Raw genomic sequence first — 19616 nt, 5'->3', positions numbered from 1 at the left:
AGACTGAGCAGGGTGTAGGGATTCCTACCATTTTTAGCTTGTTATTTCAGGGGTTGGGGGTGATTATGTAGGTTACCGTCGCCATCTTCATGACGTTTATGTGGAAAATATTGGAATTGAATCCCATTTTAGCATGTGTCCCAATCTAAGTTTTGTGCTCTCCTACCAACACTTTACGATATTTGACTACGGGATTGGCGTTGCCTTATAGCTAATAACAAATTCGTCCGAACAAATTGCTAATTCGTCCGAACAAATAGCTAATTCGTCCGAACGAATTACTACTTTGTCCGAACAAATAGCTAATTCGTCCGAACAAATGGCTAATTTGTCCGAACGAATGTCTATTTCGTCCGAACAAATCCATAATTCGTCCGAACGAATTACTAATTTGTCCGAACGAATTACTGTAATTTCACTCTTGAATGATTTTGGTCAGAAATTGATTGTCTGGTTTATAATCAGGCCGTGTCGATTTTGGCGGTTTCTGGTAATTTCCTTAAAATAATGCCTGACATGAATACATTTTAACTCTATTAATTAACATTTTTGGTGATGGTCAACATGTCGGACTATCGGACCGTCGGAATATTGAACCGTAGGACTATCGGACCGTCGGACTACCGGCCCGTCGGACTATCGGACCGTCGGACTACCGGCCCGTCGGACTATCGGGCCGTCGGAATACTGGGCTTGAACCCGCTGGAAGACGTGCACATGTGAGTGAAAAACACAATACCGTTCCTATAAATATATTAGTACAATTGCATTAATAAGTGCGGTCCTTTGTGAACACCAGAATCGGCTAGGAAAAACCTAGAAATAAAACGATAATAATCGTGAAAATTTTTAGGAAGCCTGTATCCGATGTCATTGCTCCATGATGCAGGGAGAGCGTGACGGACCTCACACTTTACAAATATATAAAATGCTAGATAAAAACTAAAAATAGCAAAAGTTGTCCTATCTGCATGAACGCTGGCTAGAAAGTGACCAGCCTAACAAAACCCGCTTAATCCCCGTGACAGTATACTAGCCCCTATCGGTCAATATTATAACAATCTGATTAAAACCAGATCCTGAGATCCGCTCACTTAGATCGCTACACTAGGATCTGACGTAACCCCATAGGGGGTCATGTCCGCATGACCTTTCGCTTGGAATATTCATGAGAACTATCAGCCAGTCAGATTTCGCCATACAGACAATGATGGCTATTGAGGCGGTTCCTGGCAATTCGTAAACAAATTGCTGTAATCTCTCTCCCACGAAGTTTATTCCACACTGTAAATTTGTATATTCTCGCATTACGAATTTTAAACTTTCACAATAATGCCTAATCTATTCCGTTCTTTCAAACAACAAAACGTATAATATGAAATATATCCAAATTAAATTAATTGTGAATTCAGATTTATGTATGAATAGGGACGGATACGAATTGAATAGTTTTCAAGATGGTTTACTTAAATAACGCAAGGAATATAACGCCAGTCGACGTAAACGGTGCATTGTGACGTCGAATCTAGCTGCGATATGTTTTATTTCAAATCAAACAATCGCAGCCATTTTCCTTGAATTGTGAACTCCATCGGGATTTTTGAGCGTTTGAATGAAAGAAAACCCGCAGAGAAAACAGACGTTGTTTAAATCGCATGTTTTGAAAGGTGTGCAGTCGTCTGTCAAACGTGCAGCCATTTTTGTTTTGTTTTTTGTTTTGCATCTCTAACGTAAATAATGACGCAAAGGTTCATGGGAGAAAAATTATCGTTGGTATAAATCGACAGGGTCAATTTGATTGGCTTAACGAAAGGTCATGCGGACGTGACCCTATATGGGGCTACGTCAGATCCTAGTGTAGCGATCTAAGTGAGCGGATCTCAGGATCTGGTTTTAATCAGATTGATATTATAATGGACCAAGACAACTATATCAAAACACGCTACTATAACGTGAATACATCATTTTCCCGCGTTTACTAGCGAACCGCGGGATGATATAATTATCAAGACTCAAGCGCACTGGTAGACGGAAAATATTGCGCAATCATACATAGATACACTGTAACAAGGCAAATACATATATGTAAATATTCTACCATTTAATTAAGATACAATTACCAGTAAAATGCGCATTTTTCAGCGCATAAAATGATTTGTGAAATGAATGGTGTCAAAATAAACACGAGAGTCAAATATCTAAAAACTGGGTTTTAGTTTAGATTTATGTAATCATTACTTTTAACCAATTCTAAGAGTGGGTACACTAGCTAGCTGATATGTATGTTAAATGTAGAGAGACAATATTCTTGCTTATAATATTCAGTGTTTCACTGGATCAGTTGTTAAGAACAATGTGCACATGTAAGTATTTATCAAATAATCATTAGACCAGAAATTTTATATTTTCTTTTATCACATTATGACTGTTTGACATGGGCCGTTTCATCCAATTTCTAGAATAGAAGGAAAATAAGTGTAGTTTTAAATTCATTTTAATAGAATTACAAATGCTGTGATAAGTCACGATATGTTCTTATTTCTGTTCAGATCAATCATTTTTTCGAGACATTAACATGTTTGACATACACACACTATCTAATTAATCGCAGTCGGGTGGAGATTGAGGCAGTTTTAGTTGATGAACACTCCTCCCCTTTTCCACGAATTTGGACTTGAAGTTCGGACAACCTCCCCTATTTTTATTTCCTTGCCAATGATTTTAGACAAGACATCTTCGCCCCCCCCCCCTCCCCCTCCATTTTTATGTTGTTGAAAAGACGATACTACGTGCCTGAAAAGGAGTTATTTAGACAGCATGACACTTAGGCCTTGCACTGACATAGCTCCTTATCGGAACATCCAGGACACCGCCAAAACATTTGAAAGGTGTCTATAGTGCATTTTTGTAATTTCTGTTCTAAAGCACACCCCTCCCCCCAAAAAACGTAGGGCGTGGCATATGGATGCGGACTGCATAATGTACAGCAGTGCTTTGCTTTTTTTCACATCTTGTTTTGAACATTGAAGAGAATTTTTCAACTATAAAGGAGAATTCTTATTTACAAAACATGATGTAGTATATTCGTTTATTTTTATTAAGTAAACTTTGAATCAGTCGTCAGTATAAATGAATATGTTAAACCTTGTCTAAAACTGAATTTATTACGTTTTTTTCTTTGAAATCAAATAATATACAGAACATATCGAAGGGAAAAAACCCATTGGAAATGTAGATATATTGATATGATTTTAAAAAATACTAGTAGATAAGCAAGTATCCATTCGTGGTATTTCTTTGTTAAACAAACATACATGTTCAAGAATTAATAAAATAATAAGAAAAAAAAGCGAATTTTGGATAATATATCTTTTCAAAAGAAAATATTTTATCCGATAATTATCGTAATTTTTCACTTGCTTTCACTCCCGATTTGACAGTCTTAAAGTATCAGCTTTTATCAGAACTATCCGCGATAAACTAACAGAATATATAATAATGGAAAACGCTATGAAGAAATGTGTTAAAAAATCCGAATTTTCACAAATCAACTCCAAAGTGCTGTGGGGAAAAGGATAACGTCATCATTCAGCGGCGAAAGCAAATGCTACTGTTACGTCATAGGCGGCGTGATAGGCAAAGAGTTAAACATATAAAGAAGTGCATAAAGATTAACAAATAATAATAAATAATGAATTATTTGTTGCTATTTATTGATTGTAGTATGTATGAAGTATAGATATATTACCCATAAAAGTAACCTAAACTCCTCAAAACCCTGAAGCCCCCAGCATATCCCTCTTTAACAAATTCTGGATCCGCCACTGTATTTAAAGACATTTTTATTGCATATAAGATGTGCATATCATATCATTTACAGGTATCATTTAAATCATTCATTTTCAATAAAGGGTTTAAACCGTATTATTTTATTCTCTATTGTATATACGCCATTAGTTAAATTTTAAGGCGCATTATCATTGATATTTATTTGGGAAGGGGGATATTTCAGAGCTAAGTCGATTACTGTAAATAATGATTTTGTATTAATGTTTCAGTTTTCATCATGGATATTGGTTTTGGGGGAGATCACTTTGAAGAAGAGGCTGATGATTTTTATCAAGAATACATTCCCAGATCTCCAACACCCCCACCAACAACGTGGACGCCTGATGACGAGACAGGTAGCGACCAAGATCTTGATGATGGGGTAGATGATGAGAACATCAGATACAGAGTGACAGAATTTTATGTCGAGCCATCCGTACAATCACAACCAAGCTACGATGATAATGTGAATCATGAACGGGTGTACGTTAACAATCTATTTGCAAGTGAGTGTGGCTGCAGTGCGAACTGTTTTGTTGACATTTCCTCATACAAAGAACATGCATACCAGCTTCTTTTAAGGCTCCGTGAGTTTACCAAAAGTGAGAGAGACATTTATATATTGTTCAAGTTAGAAGATCAGGTAACCATAGCAGGAGAGGTCACCACTAAAGGGAACAAACGAGAACGTCAACGGTTCCGTTACACCTTTAAAGGAATGAAAATATGCGAGAGTGCCTGGCGCTGTATTTTCGAAATAGGACGTTCGGAATTTAAAAGCTTAAAGAAACAGTTGAAAGAAACGGCGTTACTCCGCAAGTTCACGGATTGACCGTTAAGAAGTCAAAGCATGGCCATCTATTTTGTGTAATTGAAGCAGCAGTCTTGTTCATCAAGAGATACGCTGACCAGTTTGGGTTGCCATTGCCTGCTGCCCCGCGAGCACGCGACGACACGCCACCAGTTCTTCTTCCGTGTAATGAGAGTAAAGCAGCAAAGTACAAAGATGCCTGCCTGGAATCAAATAGCACGTACGTCGAGTTATCTACATTTAAAGAAGCTTGGAATGCGTGTGTACCTTTCATACAGTTCATGAAACCCAAAACAGACCTGTGCAAGACCTGTTATGATCTCCGTGAAAATATAGCGGGTGCATTTGATGAAGTGACGAAGTTGGAACTCACACAGCGTCTGATTGACCATATAGACCAAACGAAACAGGAGCGCGAGTTCTACAAAGAGTGTACTACTAAAGCACGGGATGAACTTCAAGATGCTGAAAAACTTCTTGGCAAATATTTGCAGTCATGTTCTGTACCTTATGAGAATGTACATTATACGTTTGACTTTTCTCAATACGTGACTATTCCCCATTCTTCACAGTAAGTCGGACCACTTTTTTTCTACAACCCCGAAAGGTACAGATTTTCGGAGTATGTGATGAGAACTTTCCTCTGCAATCCAATTACCTAATAGATGAAAATGAAACTATAGGTGAAAATGGAAGTGAAACGCACGGACCAAATGGAAAAACACCAGAATTGCCTAGCTACAGGGTGCCGCCATTGTGGACATCCAAAGTTGTGCGGAGAAGAAAAGTTGACAGGAGATCTGATTGGTCATTAACAGAAAATCTTTGTGATGGAATTTAATAGTGAAATATAAGTGATAAAAATGACAAGTGACATAACAGAATATGTAGAAAGATACAGAAGTTATAAGGGAAGATCTGAATGAAGAGGTGATATTTGGATGGACAATTTCATTCAGTGCGGATCTACACTAGTTGTAAACAGGCCAAAATTTGAAGGAAAAACGCAACGGCAAGCCATATATTTTTTGGTGGAATTTTGAAGGGGAGATGATGAACTTTGCTGAATGGTGACTGATTTTTTGAAAATTGGCTTAATAAATAATTGACAGTGATTGGAATTTGTATGGAAGTCTATGGGAAAACATTTGGTAGTGTTTGTCCAAATGCTGTGTTGAGTATATTGTATCATTACTTCGACGCCAACAGCTACGGGGAAACAGCTTGCCATCCTCACGCCGATAACTGCGTTGGCCAAAACAAAAACAAAACAACTCTACATTATCTTGCATGGCGCTGCTTAAACGGACTCCACAAGAAAATAAATTTGCATTTTATGATAGCTGGTCATACCAAATGATTGTGCGATTCTTGCTTCGGAATGCTAAAGAAGAAATATCGGCGATCAGAAGTTGACAGCATTTAGCAGTTAGAACAAGTAACAGAGCAATCTGCAAAGAGTAATACGGTAGCAAGATGTGGAGATTTTCAATGGTTCAAGTGGGATGCCTTCTTCAATAAATATTGTAAGCCGGTGAAAGGGATCGGGAAATTCCATCATTTCATGTTCACAGCTGAAGAACCAGGCATAGTATATGCGAAACAAACGCTTGGTGCCCCAGCAGTACAAATCAATCTCTTTAAAGAACGAGTCGAATTAGATGGCTTGCGCACCGAATTTCCTGAAGTTAGTTTGCCAGGTGGACTTTCTAATGACAGAACGCGATACCTCTTCCGTGAAATCAGACCTTATGTAAAAGCGCCGTACAAAGATGTCACGTGTCCCGCTCCTGAGGAGGAATGAATGTACATGAATTTCATCAGACAAAGCTGAATCATTTGTATTTTTGATTTACATTATTATGACATATTGAAAAAACTACGTTTATGTATAATAGAACATGTTATGAAAAATTCATGACGTCACAATTGAATCTAAAATATCGGTGTTTTTAAAAGTAACTTTATAAAGTGTGCCATTTTCAAACTTCAATATATTTGTTATTACTACAGATATTTAGGTCCCGTTTTCGATTTCTTAATCAGTATTTCATGCACCATCTAAAATAATAAAAATATGGAATTGTGAAAATTTTGCCATAAGGTCGATTTCTATCTGGCGAGGCTCATATATATAATACATACTATCGAATAAAAGTTAGGGAGCCATGTCGTGCTATAAGCTGGATCTAGCTACAGAAACATGGTACAGGGTATGAAGTGTATCACCTGATGACGACCTCAAAATTCTTGCCTAATGACGATCTCAAAATTGTTGTATGGCATAATTTATGATTAATAACTAATAACTAGTAGCACTCTATTATCAAAATTTTCTTTGGCGACCCTACCCTAATTCTTTTCTGTATATATTTTAGTTATTTCACATGTATATACATACCTACATCCCTATTACTATTACCTGTTACTAATATTACTAATTATTACCTCCTATTAAAATCCAAAATTTTCTTTATCAATTTTATTACTCATAAGTTACTTCTTTATTTCATTATGATTTATGACCTAATTATAATCACATATATGTGTCCGGCCATCAAAAGACAGTACCACAGTCATTAGACGTGTTGGTACACGATGGTCCTTATTTATTTATATTTATTTATTTTTAAACCATGGGACAACCCATACGTCCCATACGGAGCATATGTATGTTACTACAACACACTTCAACTTCACTATGTTGGTGCATTTGGGAGGTGTTGGAGGGTGAGGCTGGGTCGCAATGAGATGGATAGTATTATGGTAGATAATACAGTCACTAATCGGTTAACGATATATAGTTAACCAATCCTACGAATATCAAACAAACAAATCTCCAAATCAGGTTTTTTCCCCCATATATATTATCGAAGTGGATTTAAGTTTAGCATATCCATATTTACTATCATGCATCAAACTACAGTTTACATTTTGTAAATATTTCCCATCGATTGGTTTTCAATTTGAATTATGATTTGTACTGAACAGTAATTAAACAGCCGGAATAATCCACATTTTTACTGTTTTAATTGATTCAATATTTTTTTCCCCAGCAAATGACAATAGTACGATGTTGGATGATAAATGTCGCGGTTTTAATAATCAATTTGATGACAAATATCAGAGAGTCATGTTCACACAAATGTGCCAAACACTGAAGCGACACCCTGCCTCCCAGGGATATCCAAAGCGAATAGTTAAGTATGGTTCCATGTAAAAATCAGGCAGAGGGTGATAAGTCGACCGTCAGGGATCGAGCCGATACTTATATATATAGTAACATTGTTTATAGGAAATCATTCGGTGATAATATTTTTTTCATATGACGCACCTTCACAGAGCTGTGTTACTAAAAATAGAATGCCCATGTTTTGACCAAAATTGACTCATAAAAATGCTATATATATCTTCTTCAAGGTTTTGATAAATGAAAAGATCATACATTTTCAAATGGCTTATATAAAATGAAGAAGGCTACTGTTTACGAATTTCTGTTGTCATAGTGAGTATTTGTTATGTGTTACCATGGTAACCGTTGCTGTAGTTAACGAAAGGATTTTCTAACGGAAAAACATTCCAACTTTAAGACCATTTTTCTCGAAACAGCAAACACTTTCAAAAAAGTTTTATAATTAGACGGATAAAGTACATGCTATTGAATAATTTTTACTCAATATTTTTTTTGAAAGTTTTTACTGTACTCGGAAAAAATTATATGAAGATTGTGAAAAATGGCGGGAAAATAATATATTTTCATGTTTTTAAGTTTTCTTCTACTTACAAACTGTTCAACAAGTACACTTTTCTGTCATGTTCTAGTAATTATCATATTTATAAATATCTAAAATGATCTTCTTTATGTGTTTACATACCATAATGATATGTCTATAGATGTAAATGCAAGAAACGATGCATAGCATTTTGGGTCGGGATCGAAAGTCCATTTATTATTAACCCATTTCTTTCAGATTTCCTCAGGTTTTTGTAAACAACTTATTAGACCGGTCTTTATAGGATATTTTGCACTGAATGGCGAGTTTAACTTGGAAGTATTTTTGGCTGGATAGTTGTGAGTGTGTGGGTAATTAACAGATTAAAGAAAAAAATGCTTGGTTGGCAATTGTTTTTCATTTTGAAATTCACCTATCAACAACTCTTGTGAGGCTGGTCAACGACGTACGTTGTAGGTTGCTCGAATGACAAGAGATTGGCATTATAGTCCCAAGTATAAAGAGAATGAATATCCATGCTCTTTTAAAGCGTATATCTTTAGAAAAACAAAACTGAAAATACATTGAACAATGTTCAAGGGAATCCTATGATAAAACATTAAGACATAATTTATCAACTTTTGTGTTTTACCCTAAATAATTCATTGAAAATATCTTTTATTTGAAAAATCATTTTGAATTCATTTTTGCTCTGTGTAATATGAAATTTAAAACATTTATTACAAAGCATCTGGACATTTAAAACTTTGGCTAACAATTCTAGAAACATGATATGGCTCAAATTTTAAAATAAACTTTTTAGCACTTGATTTCCTTATGAATCCTTTGTAAGAATGGAACAAAAACTTTTAGTGAAATGTACGTTTTTACATTCGTATAATATATATGTTTGTTCAGGAAAAAATAAAAATAAGAACAGAAACTGCAGACATTTGTGTCATTAATATTGTAAAATTTGGACAGTTTATATTGACTTTATATAATTTCATGAAAATACATGTAATGTAGAAATGGGATTGTTTTAAAATTCAATAATGTAGTTTAAAAAATGTAAGTTGACTCATTTATCATGTCTATGGCACTATCTTTTACCAAGTATGATTACAGGTTGCTTTCAGATGACAAAACAACTGTTTTACATAATCCATGTAGATATTAGTGTCTGTAAAGTGAATTGAAAATGAATTCTTAATTATTTCATCAATACATTCCATTATCTATAAGATTTTTTAACAGTTGCAACTTGTAAGTTTATATCCTTTATAAACTGTATACTGAAAAATGTACACAGAAGAGTTCTTTGAAGCTTAAAAATTTTATTTCAAAATCATACTTTTTTAAAAGTGTAACCCCAAACAAGGCATAAACATGATAAAGGAACAAATGAGCACAGAAATATATTTGTTACGAACATATTTACAAAACGGAGGCAGATCCAGAAAAAAATATAAGGGTGGGAATGGAGGGGTTGTGACTCGTGTATTTACCTTCTCCATCCAGAAAGGGGTGGGTGAAGAGCCCAAAACTTGCATAAAATAGACCATTTGACCTATTCTATGATGCATCACATTATAGATGTATTTTTGCATGTCAACACAACTTCATTACACAATTCAACCCATTGGTGTTTAATTTTTTCATAAGTTGTTTCCCTTTCGAATTTAGGTACATTAGGAATTTCAGTTGAAATAATTTGAATAAACACCATATATAAGAATGCTTTCATGTTTATATGACAATTTGTCATTTATTTCTTCATAAAGTTTTGATATTTTGTTTGGATTCAATATTTTAGACTGTCTTGATGTTCAACATTGAATTTATGGACTCCTTTGCTTTCCTTTTGTAATAGTGTCTTGTACTTTCATTTGGTTTGATTGATTTTCCTCCTGTTACCACTTTAAGTATGTCCTTGGGTTTTGCACCTACAATACAATAAGATAGACACTGATTTTCAGGACACAAGAATTTACTTATTTTTCTCTCCTCAATATACATGTATAATATATATTTCTCTAGTTTTTGAGAATGTTTGAACATTTTATATCATAAAACTTTCAATTAAAAAATAAAGTACACACCTCAGAGCCTAGTAGTCATAGTACACATTGATTTTAAATTATACATGTAGTTAGAAAGAATAAAATACTAAAACAGCATATAAAACTTTTGAAAACAAGAAATGCTTAAAGAAACTTGTATATGGCATTGAGAAGGTGTTCCAAATATTCTAAATCAGTGACAAGTAGGTTCAGGTACTAGCCAGGGCAACAGCTGTATCAGGTTTTGAGTCTGGTTTCTGAGTGACCAATATTTTCCTATAATGGTGGGTTGGGGGTTGGTTGACTTTGACCTCATTATCAGAAGGGGTCATATAGTGCTTGTATATCAGGATTATTATATAATACTGCTCTACCAAGTTTGAGGTTTATAAAACATTTACACTGTAGATTCATTGGTACATATGTGCTACATGTATTTACAGTTATGTATTTACCACAGAGGTTTCCAATGCATGTAGTGATGGTAATGACACTGCATGATGCTGGTATGAAAACTTTAAAGAAATATACATTAGCTAAATGACTTGATCTTTGTTATATTTATATATTATTATTAGAAATATAAATTCAAGAACCCATGCATTGACCAGTCCCCATGACCATATCAAATTGAGGCAGACTTTAAATAGCAATATAATAGATATCTAATAAAAATGTCAAGAAGACTCAACTTATTGATTGATATGAAGATTTATAATTAACATTATGAATTGTTTTACAATAAAATGGAATTCTTTAAAAAACTACAGATCCTAAATATTTTCTTTGATATGTCAAATAGTATGCATATGTTTTTAAAATATGAATTCCGATTTGTCAAGAGCTGAATGGTGACCACTAAAAGAAATGATTTTGTGCATATGAAATAATATTTAAAAAATTTGTGTGTGTTTATATAGAATACATTGAAGGAAAAAACAACGATGTGTATATAAAATAAATTGAAGAAAAAAAATCAAATACATACTGAGATTTGAACCCGGTACCTCCGGCATGCTAATCCAGATACCTTACCACTTGACTATCTGTGATTTGAAATGAGGAGGAATACATTATAAACTAAACATTGCATCTCAAAAAGTCATATCATGTCTTAAATTTTTATATGCAAATTCGACTGAAATCTACATGTAGTACATAAAACCACACTCTTTTGAAATGATACCTACTCCTACTGATCCTCAGTTAGGCATAATCTACATTTTTATCTGAGACAAGAGGCGTTTGTGTGGAGGATACGTAGATGTCTGCTATTATTGCAGACAATTACAAATGAAACATGCCGTCGATTAGGATTAGCCTAGGCCTAAAACATATCATAGCGTTACTGTTGAAAGTATGACTTGAAACAAGGGAGGGGTTTCATCTGTACACAGTCGTCTCATACAATGCTACATTGTATAATACAACATTCGTTATGATTTTTATGCTAGTAATAATAAATATTGCGAATTTTGACTTATTAAATATGTAAATCACACCATTTGAAATTACCGTAATGCGCCGACTTGGTGACATGTCATATAAGAAATGTTGCTCGGTCTTCGTTGTCGGCTGCTCCACACACGTTCTATCTTCAGTGACGGCATATGCATCAATGTATTTCTGACACTCTCCGAAGGTAAATATATTCGTTTCCTTTAGATGAGGCTTGAGAGTAGATCACACTCTGTCGGAATATTGTCCTACACGGCATTCAGTTTTGGATCCGCCATATTCCGCGCACTTAGTGTGTTGACAACGCAGCGCCTCTAGCGATCATCGAGGTTAAATTCAAGAACGATAACCGAAATTGCATTAAAATCGAAACATTTAGAGAGGTTTTAAAATGTTATATTGAAACTTTCAAAAAAAATATTTATTTCAGAGCATGCCTTTTTTATTTGTTTAATGTTATATAATGATATATTTTCATACCTGTTTTGCTGTTTTTAGATTTCAAAGGGATTACAAGTAGTGTTTCGTATAGATTTGCACTAAGCGTGAATTCTCCATGTTCATAATTATCTGTCCATAATTTTGGAACAAGGCGAAATAAACCAAAACTACTTTGTATATTTGCCAAACATATTACGGTGAGTTAGTATGCTAAGTTTGGGTTCATTTCGTGAACATGGACTTATCACGAAAATGCGATTTTGCCTGATTTTTACGTGAAACCATACTTAAGTGACTCACGTACCCCTATGGCGAGCCGTGAAGGATACGGTCTGTTTCTGCGGGAATTCTTTAGCGAGGTTTCTCATTCCTCTACTGAATAAGACAAGCTCGAATCCATCCGTTATAGCGATCGGGACATGAGATAACATACCCCTCACACAGGCTCTTCTTGCAAACTGTAAAAAACGTGTATTGATCCTAAAATATTCATCACATGCCATTTCCTGCTATACTAAGCAGTGTTAGCCCGCTATATCCGCTGATCTACCACGCCCCAACTTACAACACTTCACAAATTCATATAATTATATACATGTATGTATATATATATATATATATATATAGAGAGAGAGAGAGAGAGAGAGAGAGAGAGAGAGAGAGAGAGAGAGAGAGAGAATTAATATATATAAAGCACTAAAATGACCAACAACACAAACAGTGTGGAATTGTCCAATTTTCAGGACGAACAAATATAATACACTGTATTTACATAGATACGAAAGGCAAATTAATGTAATTATAACGAAGACAAACTATCATTAAAGCTAAACTACTAAACATGGCCTTTTCATATCGAAATCGTAAGGCTGTTCATGTAAGTATCATATGAATGCTTCTTCAATATTTTAAAGTCAACCAAAACTGTCGAAGGTATGGTCAATAATATAGGGTTATTGAAGGTGAATATTGGCACGAGTTGGCTGTGAAAATGCACGAGCTTGCGAGTGCATTTTGACAGCCAACGAGTGCCAATATTCACCCATATAAGTTCAATAACCCTTTTATTATATAGCTAAAGTATTTGGTTGTTAAGTTATATCCATTTTCACTCAAACTACTCCAAAATAGACGAGAATTCATCAATATTGCCAGTGTGCAATAACAGCATGCATTTCTTAACTGTTCAATATTTAACCCGTCATTAATGCATGAAGCAAACTGATTTTGTAAATGGGGACATCATAATTTATGTACAGTAAAACATAATGCTTAAGTAAATATCAAATACCGGCTCTGTCAAATTCGGAGGACCGTCGTCTGCCATTTTTGCTTGTTTACGTCGATACGGTAACGTCAATATTGAACGCTCATACTCGGAATGTTTCGGGCGCATACAATTTACGCAATGTAAAGTTAGCGTTCAATAAATTCTCAGGATATTGAACGCTAACATTCTCTAGATTTTACGCAGATTTTATATTAGACTATTTATTAGCTATATAATAAAAGCGTATATTGGGGTACTTAATGAAAATATTCTATGAATTTTAATGAAAATATTCTATGAATTTGATCAAATCTGTATTTCATAATGTGTTGGGGTTAACCCAAGTGTATGTGAGTAATTTGCCATACTATTTTAGTTCCATGAATTCAATTGTTATCGCAATTCACCTTTGAATTAGAACGCTTTGGCCGATATAGTATTGCGTTGTGTGACGACACAATTGAATCTGTTTGTAATACAATTGCGAAATGCAACAGAAACTCTCATTGGTCCATATGTATAAGTCCACCCAAATTCCCTTATACGGGAGTAGTCAGCATTAGAAAACATGACGGCCAGATGGAAACAAACTTCAAAGGAAGAAAGAGAAAAAGTTGTATTCTTGTGTTGTTGTCTCATAAATTTAATATAAAAAATTCCTAACATATTTTCCTACTATACCTGTGTCCAAACATACCTTAAAATATTTATTAAAGCCCCATACGACCCCAAAACTCGCAGATTTTGATGGTTTCGTTCATTGATGTAGCCATGTTAGGTAGCCAGTCAATTCGAATCCCGGTTCATTTCCATACTGGCACAATAGCGTCTAGATGTGAACTAATGCTCCCACAAATATTTAAGATAAATATTTTAAATAATATATCATCCCAGTTCCATTAAATGATAATTATTCAAATAGCTAAACTCACAGCAATGCGGCTTTCATTAGTCTGGGCCGTGCCGGTCTCCATTGTTAAGGACCACAATGGGCTTCTGTAGCATTTTCGTTAATCAAGAGCTTATTTTACCTTTACAAAAACTATATTTTTTAATTTCTATTAATTATTCATGTTGATAATAAATGAAGAGCGAATACATAACTCACAACGAATTTTATGAATAGATACTAATAGCAAAAGAGTTCGAATTGACCGACTACCTAACACTACCTAACACGGCTACGTCAACAAACGAAATCATTTGAAGCTGCGATTTTTCGGGTCGTGAAATGAATATTTGAAGGTATGTTTTGTATGCATTCTTTTGAGACACGACAGGATATGTTTACTCCTCCTAGTCACCTGATCCCACTTCTGGTATATCCAGGGGTCCGTGTTGCCTAACTCTCTATTTTGCATTGCTTATAGGAATTACGAGATTGATCACTGTTCGACGTGTTCGTTATCTTCACCTTTTAAGCAGAGCATTGAAATTCCATCACAGCAGATATCAAATATATTTTCATAATACATAATTATGAATCATTTCAAATGTTCTCTTAATTAAATTTACAGCAGTATCACCATTTATTTAAAGAAATTCCCGTCTGTTTTCACAGCAGAACTATACAGATCGTCAAACTCAATAAGATATAAGAGATGCCAAATTTCCTTTGAAAATGTAAGCTTTTGCACATCAATACTACTACTATACTGCAATACTTCTACTATTAAGATTTTGTGAAAGCTGGTATGATAAGGTATCTAATGACTTTCAATGAAGTTGGCCTATCGGGTCGAATTAGAAGAGAAATTGATTTTCTCAATATTTTACTTAACAAAACATTAGGAATAGGACATTGAAAATGCTCCCAGGGATAGCAAGGTCAAGATATCATACAAATACCATGTTGCGTTTGTCAGTTACTACCTGTTTCTATAGTTTTACAAAATGTTTTGTTTTTGTTTTGATTTTGTTCAACTGGAAACAAAATTCAGTACTATTGATTTTTTTATTGAAGGAATAAAGGGATATTTTAGTAGGCCTTTGATTCACTGAAAATATAGTCCCCTATAATGTGGATCCGTCAGACCCAATTTCAGCATTCAATGTTACACCTATAAGTAAGAACAAGTCATGTGGTCATGTGACTCGAATACAGCCACATGCCCGGTGTGATCTAATTTGTCTGAATGCTTACAGGGGTCCATTTTAATCAAGTCCATTGAGATTCCAAACCAGGTCTGTAACCTAGTCAAATGCAAATCTACATCATCGTACCAATGTTACTCCTGACGGTAGCAACAGCTATTAAGATTATCTGATGCCTTTCTTCATATTCCTACTTACCCCAAGGCGGTGTCCACTCGTTGCGAGTCATGTCCTAACATAAAGAAAGAATACCCTAGCTACGAACTATCCTTGTACAGAAAATTTAAAAGTAGTCCGGTTAAAGACTGTAAAATATTTTGAGTAATATCTTTGTTGCTAGAAATAACAAATCATGCAACTGATAGACTGTTCAACTTATCCTTAAAGATGCTGATGTGTAGATTATCAGTGTAAATCACCAAACCCAGAAACCCAATACCTGATGTACGGCTGTATGAAGCATCTTAAAATTCAAAATATTCAGTCTCGATTGAAGTCAGCATTTCGCAAATTCTATGGTCGTTATAACGATCTAGTTCGTCAATACAACCTATCATTGGATCAAATGCTGTCTGACATGTTTTATACCGATTGTTAGGCCGTTCTTGGCACACTGATTTCGACTACGGATAACTCCGTTTATCTGATCAAGATATAGGACTCACGGCGGGTGTGACCGATCGACAGGGGATACTTACTTCTCCTAGGCACCTGATCCCACCTCTAGTGTGTCCAGGGGTCCGTGTTTGCCCAACTTTCTATTTTGTATTGCTTGTAGGAGTTATGAGATTGATCACTGTTCGTTGTCTTCACCTTTCATACAGCTGCCGAGTTTGTCCATCTGTAGGGCGAACTATTTTTCTACCGGTAAGTGACATACTAATTAAAAGTATAAACTACTGTGGTCATTTTGTTACGTTACAATCAGGTATACAAACATGGAATTCTTTCCTTTATCTACCAATATAACTCTAGTCCGTTACGACGTTACAAGCAGGTATACTAACATGGAATTATAGCATGTGTATCACAATTGTATTTTGGACATTATTTCCCGGTCGCGGCAACTCAGTGGTAGAGCGTTCGCTTCTTTACCAGCATGTCATGAGGTCGAGGCCCGCTCGTGCCGTAGCCGCGTCAAACCTAAGACGTTAACACAGGTAGTGACCCCTCCTTCACCAAACGCTCGGAATTTAGAAGTGGGAATCATCAGTCTTCCGTATATGACCTTTAAATCGGAGGTCCCGTGTCGCTTCAGGCGTTGGCGCGATAACGAACCCTCACTGCTACGCCCCTCAGCGCAAGCATAAGTCTAAATTTGTAGTACCTCACCTACAGTTGGTAACGTCTCACTATGAGTGAAAACATATCGATGGGACGTAAAACAAACAAATCTATAAACATTTCTTTTCCAATCATTTGTTTTTATTATCCAAAGGGTAAATGTTGGAAAACAATCATTAAATGTCTCAACAATTAGAAATATGACAACAGTTCCGTTGGTCACCTTATTTTCTTAGATTTAAAAATAAAAGTTCCTTGTTGTTTTAGGACTATGACTATGCAGACACTTGTCGTTCTTATATCAATGATACTGACTTTGACATATGGATACCGTAAGTAAACAATATATTATTTATATCTATCGTACTATTAACTTCGCTATCACATTACGGTCTAGTAAAGTGGTGTAACCAATTAATACACTGTGCTAACAATCAAATCGAAACAAGGGACATATCCAAGGAAGATATCCCGATAGTTTATTATTATTATTATTATTACTTTATTCATTTATAAAGCGCAACATTACATATAGTTTCTATACACTTACAGTTTACTGTTCAGAGCACCACTTACTCCATATTAATTTTCATCACACAATGTAAGGAAACTAATTCAAGATTAACTAGTATTCGTTTGCCATTATACAATTAACATGTATATCAAGGTGCAGCATACATTTTGTAAATTTGCAGCTTAACTAATATTTTAGTTGCCTTGTAGAATAGAAATGCTATTGACTTTGTTTTATAATCAAACTTGACACGGAAACGCTGGGAAAACCCTATAAATTCAACACATAAATTTCATTTTTGATTAATTATAACGATACATTTAGTAGGTACATGTAGTATTACTTGTTCTGTGGAGAATTATGTTTCTGTGTGAACGTAATTTTCGTAATCAGTTATTATTTCCACAATCAGGTAACAATAGAATATCTTTCTTTCAATCAAAGAGATCTTATCTCAGACAAATGAGACCGCGCAGGCTACGGAAATACATGGATGCCATGCAGCTGGAACATGTCATCTATACCAATCCAGTAATGCTGTAGATGGAGATATTAACACGTGTACAAGGACAAAAGAAATTGGGTTTACTTCTCCAGATAAATGGACATGGTGGTATGTTGACCTTGAGAACGTACTCAGAATCTACAGCATCAGAATACAGTTCAAAGACTATGGAAAACAATATGGTATTGGTCTTTATTGTTTAATGATTTATGACTTGATCTATAAATGTTTTCATTTTCCTCTAGTGTCCAGTTCACTTAAATGATCTCTTCCTTCTTGACTATCATTAATAAAAGTTTAACGAGCTTCCTGATGGTCACCAATTAGAAATTCCTTGAATATTTCTTAATTTACTGGCGGCATGCTAAATTCAATCCTCGACTATATGCAGACATATCCTTCCAATTTTTTATTTGTTTTCAAACATTTAGATTGTACGCCAGTAGTCCATTTTACCAAATTACAGAAACTACTCTACATGCAACAAATTCGAAACGTTTTTGCAATAGCATTTTGATAAATAAAAAGGTTTGGTTTGTTATAGTTTACAAAGTAATGCAAATTTATTGGATGTGTATTTTGTATATTATTAGTGAAAGCAGGGATGAGAGTACAATTCTTTATATGTTTCACATTGAGAACGTATTTAAAGACCCAATTTTAAGTTGACACCCCCAAATTGTAAGCTGCCTGCCAATCAAACATTTAACAATAGATCTCAGGTGGAGTGACATCTGCAGACACTGTGGTCTGGGGCTACCCCAGAGAGGTGTTTTGATAACAATAACACCAGTATCTATAGGCATTCTTTAGATCTTGAGGAAGCCCAGTATACCTGAGTTTTGATAGCAATGACCTGTCCACAACTGCTATTTTCTTGTAATTCAATTGTTTTTAAAAAAAAAAGGCCCCTGAACAATGCAATTTCAATATAATTGTAATTTTTCCCCTCTATATACCTATACATGTATTATAAGTTACACAATCAGAAATCAAACAATAACTTGCACAATAAGTTTTAAAACTTGTAACCTATTGAAATAATTTATGTCATCAATTTATGATACCTCTATATTTATAACAGAAATTATTCATTGAGTCAATGACAGAGAGATAGAGAGAAAGAGAGAGAGGGGGTGGGGGTGTAGAGTGTGTGTCAGTTACCCTTAGGAATACAACCATTATTCAAACACTATGACCACAGAAACTCTACAGAGGTCCCTGAGACAGGGCCTGTGTATATCAAAACTATAAAAAAAAAAAGCATGGACAGGTAGATTTCTACCATGTTCTGTCTCTGTGTATTTCTTTGAGTGCCATGGGATATAGCAATTAACACCTTGGTAGACCCTGGCCACTCCAGGTAAATAACATCTGTTTAGATTAGGCTCCGCCTACATTTTCACTGACCGTACGGTCTTGAGATGGGTCTTTAACGTGTTTGTGTTAAAAGTGTATACTAGTATAACGTACATTAATCAATCTCATAAATCTCATAAGGAATACAAAGTTAAGAGTATGGCAAACGCGGACCCCTATACACAGAGTTGGGATCAGTTGTCTAGAAGTAAGCATCCCCAGTTGACCGGTTACACCCTTCATCTTGATCGAGTCAACTGAGATTTGGTTCGGCTG

At 35.0% G+C, this 19616-nt stretch overlaps 1 protein-coding gene, 1 long non-coding RNA gene and 1 pseudogene across 2 annotated transcripts in view; 2 read left to right on the top strand and 1 right to left on the bottom strand.

The window, feature by feature from the left end:
• The first annotated feature begins 4039 nt into the window (after positions 1 to 4039).
• On the top strand, positions 4040 to 6610 carry LOC130054328 (uncharacterized; annotated as a pseudogene).
• A 3483-nt stretch (positions 6611 to 10093) lies between these two features.
• On the bottom strand, positions 10094 to 12311 carry LOC130054373 (uncharacterized). Its single transcript, XR_008802683.1, has 2 exons — positions 11931 to 12311; positions 10094 to 10298 (listed from the first exon to the last, which is right to left on the bottom strand). It is a non-coding gene; the product is annotated as an uncharacterized LOC130054373 (long non-coding RNA).
• Positions 12312 to 17248: 4937 nt separating this feature from the next.
• Positions 17249 to 19616, top strand: part of LOC125667208 (receptor-type tyrosine-protein phosphatase epsilon-like) — a 47955-nt gene continuing 45587 nt past the window's right edge. The window contains exons 1-2 of the mRNA XM_056161483.1: positions 17249 to 17294; positions 17921 to 18163. Of these exons, the coding sequence (XP_056017458.1) occupies positions 17267 to 17294; positions 17921 to 18163 (271 nt within the window). The 5' untranslated portion in view covers positions 17249 to 17266. The remainder of the gene's footprint in view (positions 17295 to 17920; positions 18164 to 19616) is intronic.

The sequence above is a fragment of the Ostrea edulis genome, chromosome 4, assembly GCF_947568905.1.
Source record: "Ostrea edulis chromosome 4, xbOstEdul1.1, whole genome shotgun sequence".
NCBI classification, from domain to species: Eukaryota; Metazoa; Mollusca; class Bivalvia; order Ostreida; family Ostreidae; genus Ostrea; species Ostrea edulis.
This window is presented reverse-complemented; position numbering and strand designations above follow the sequence as displayed.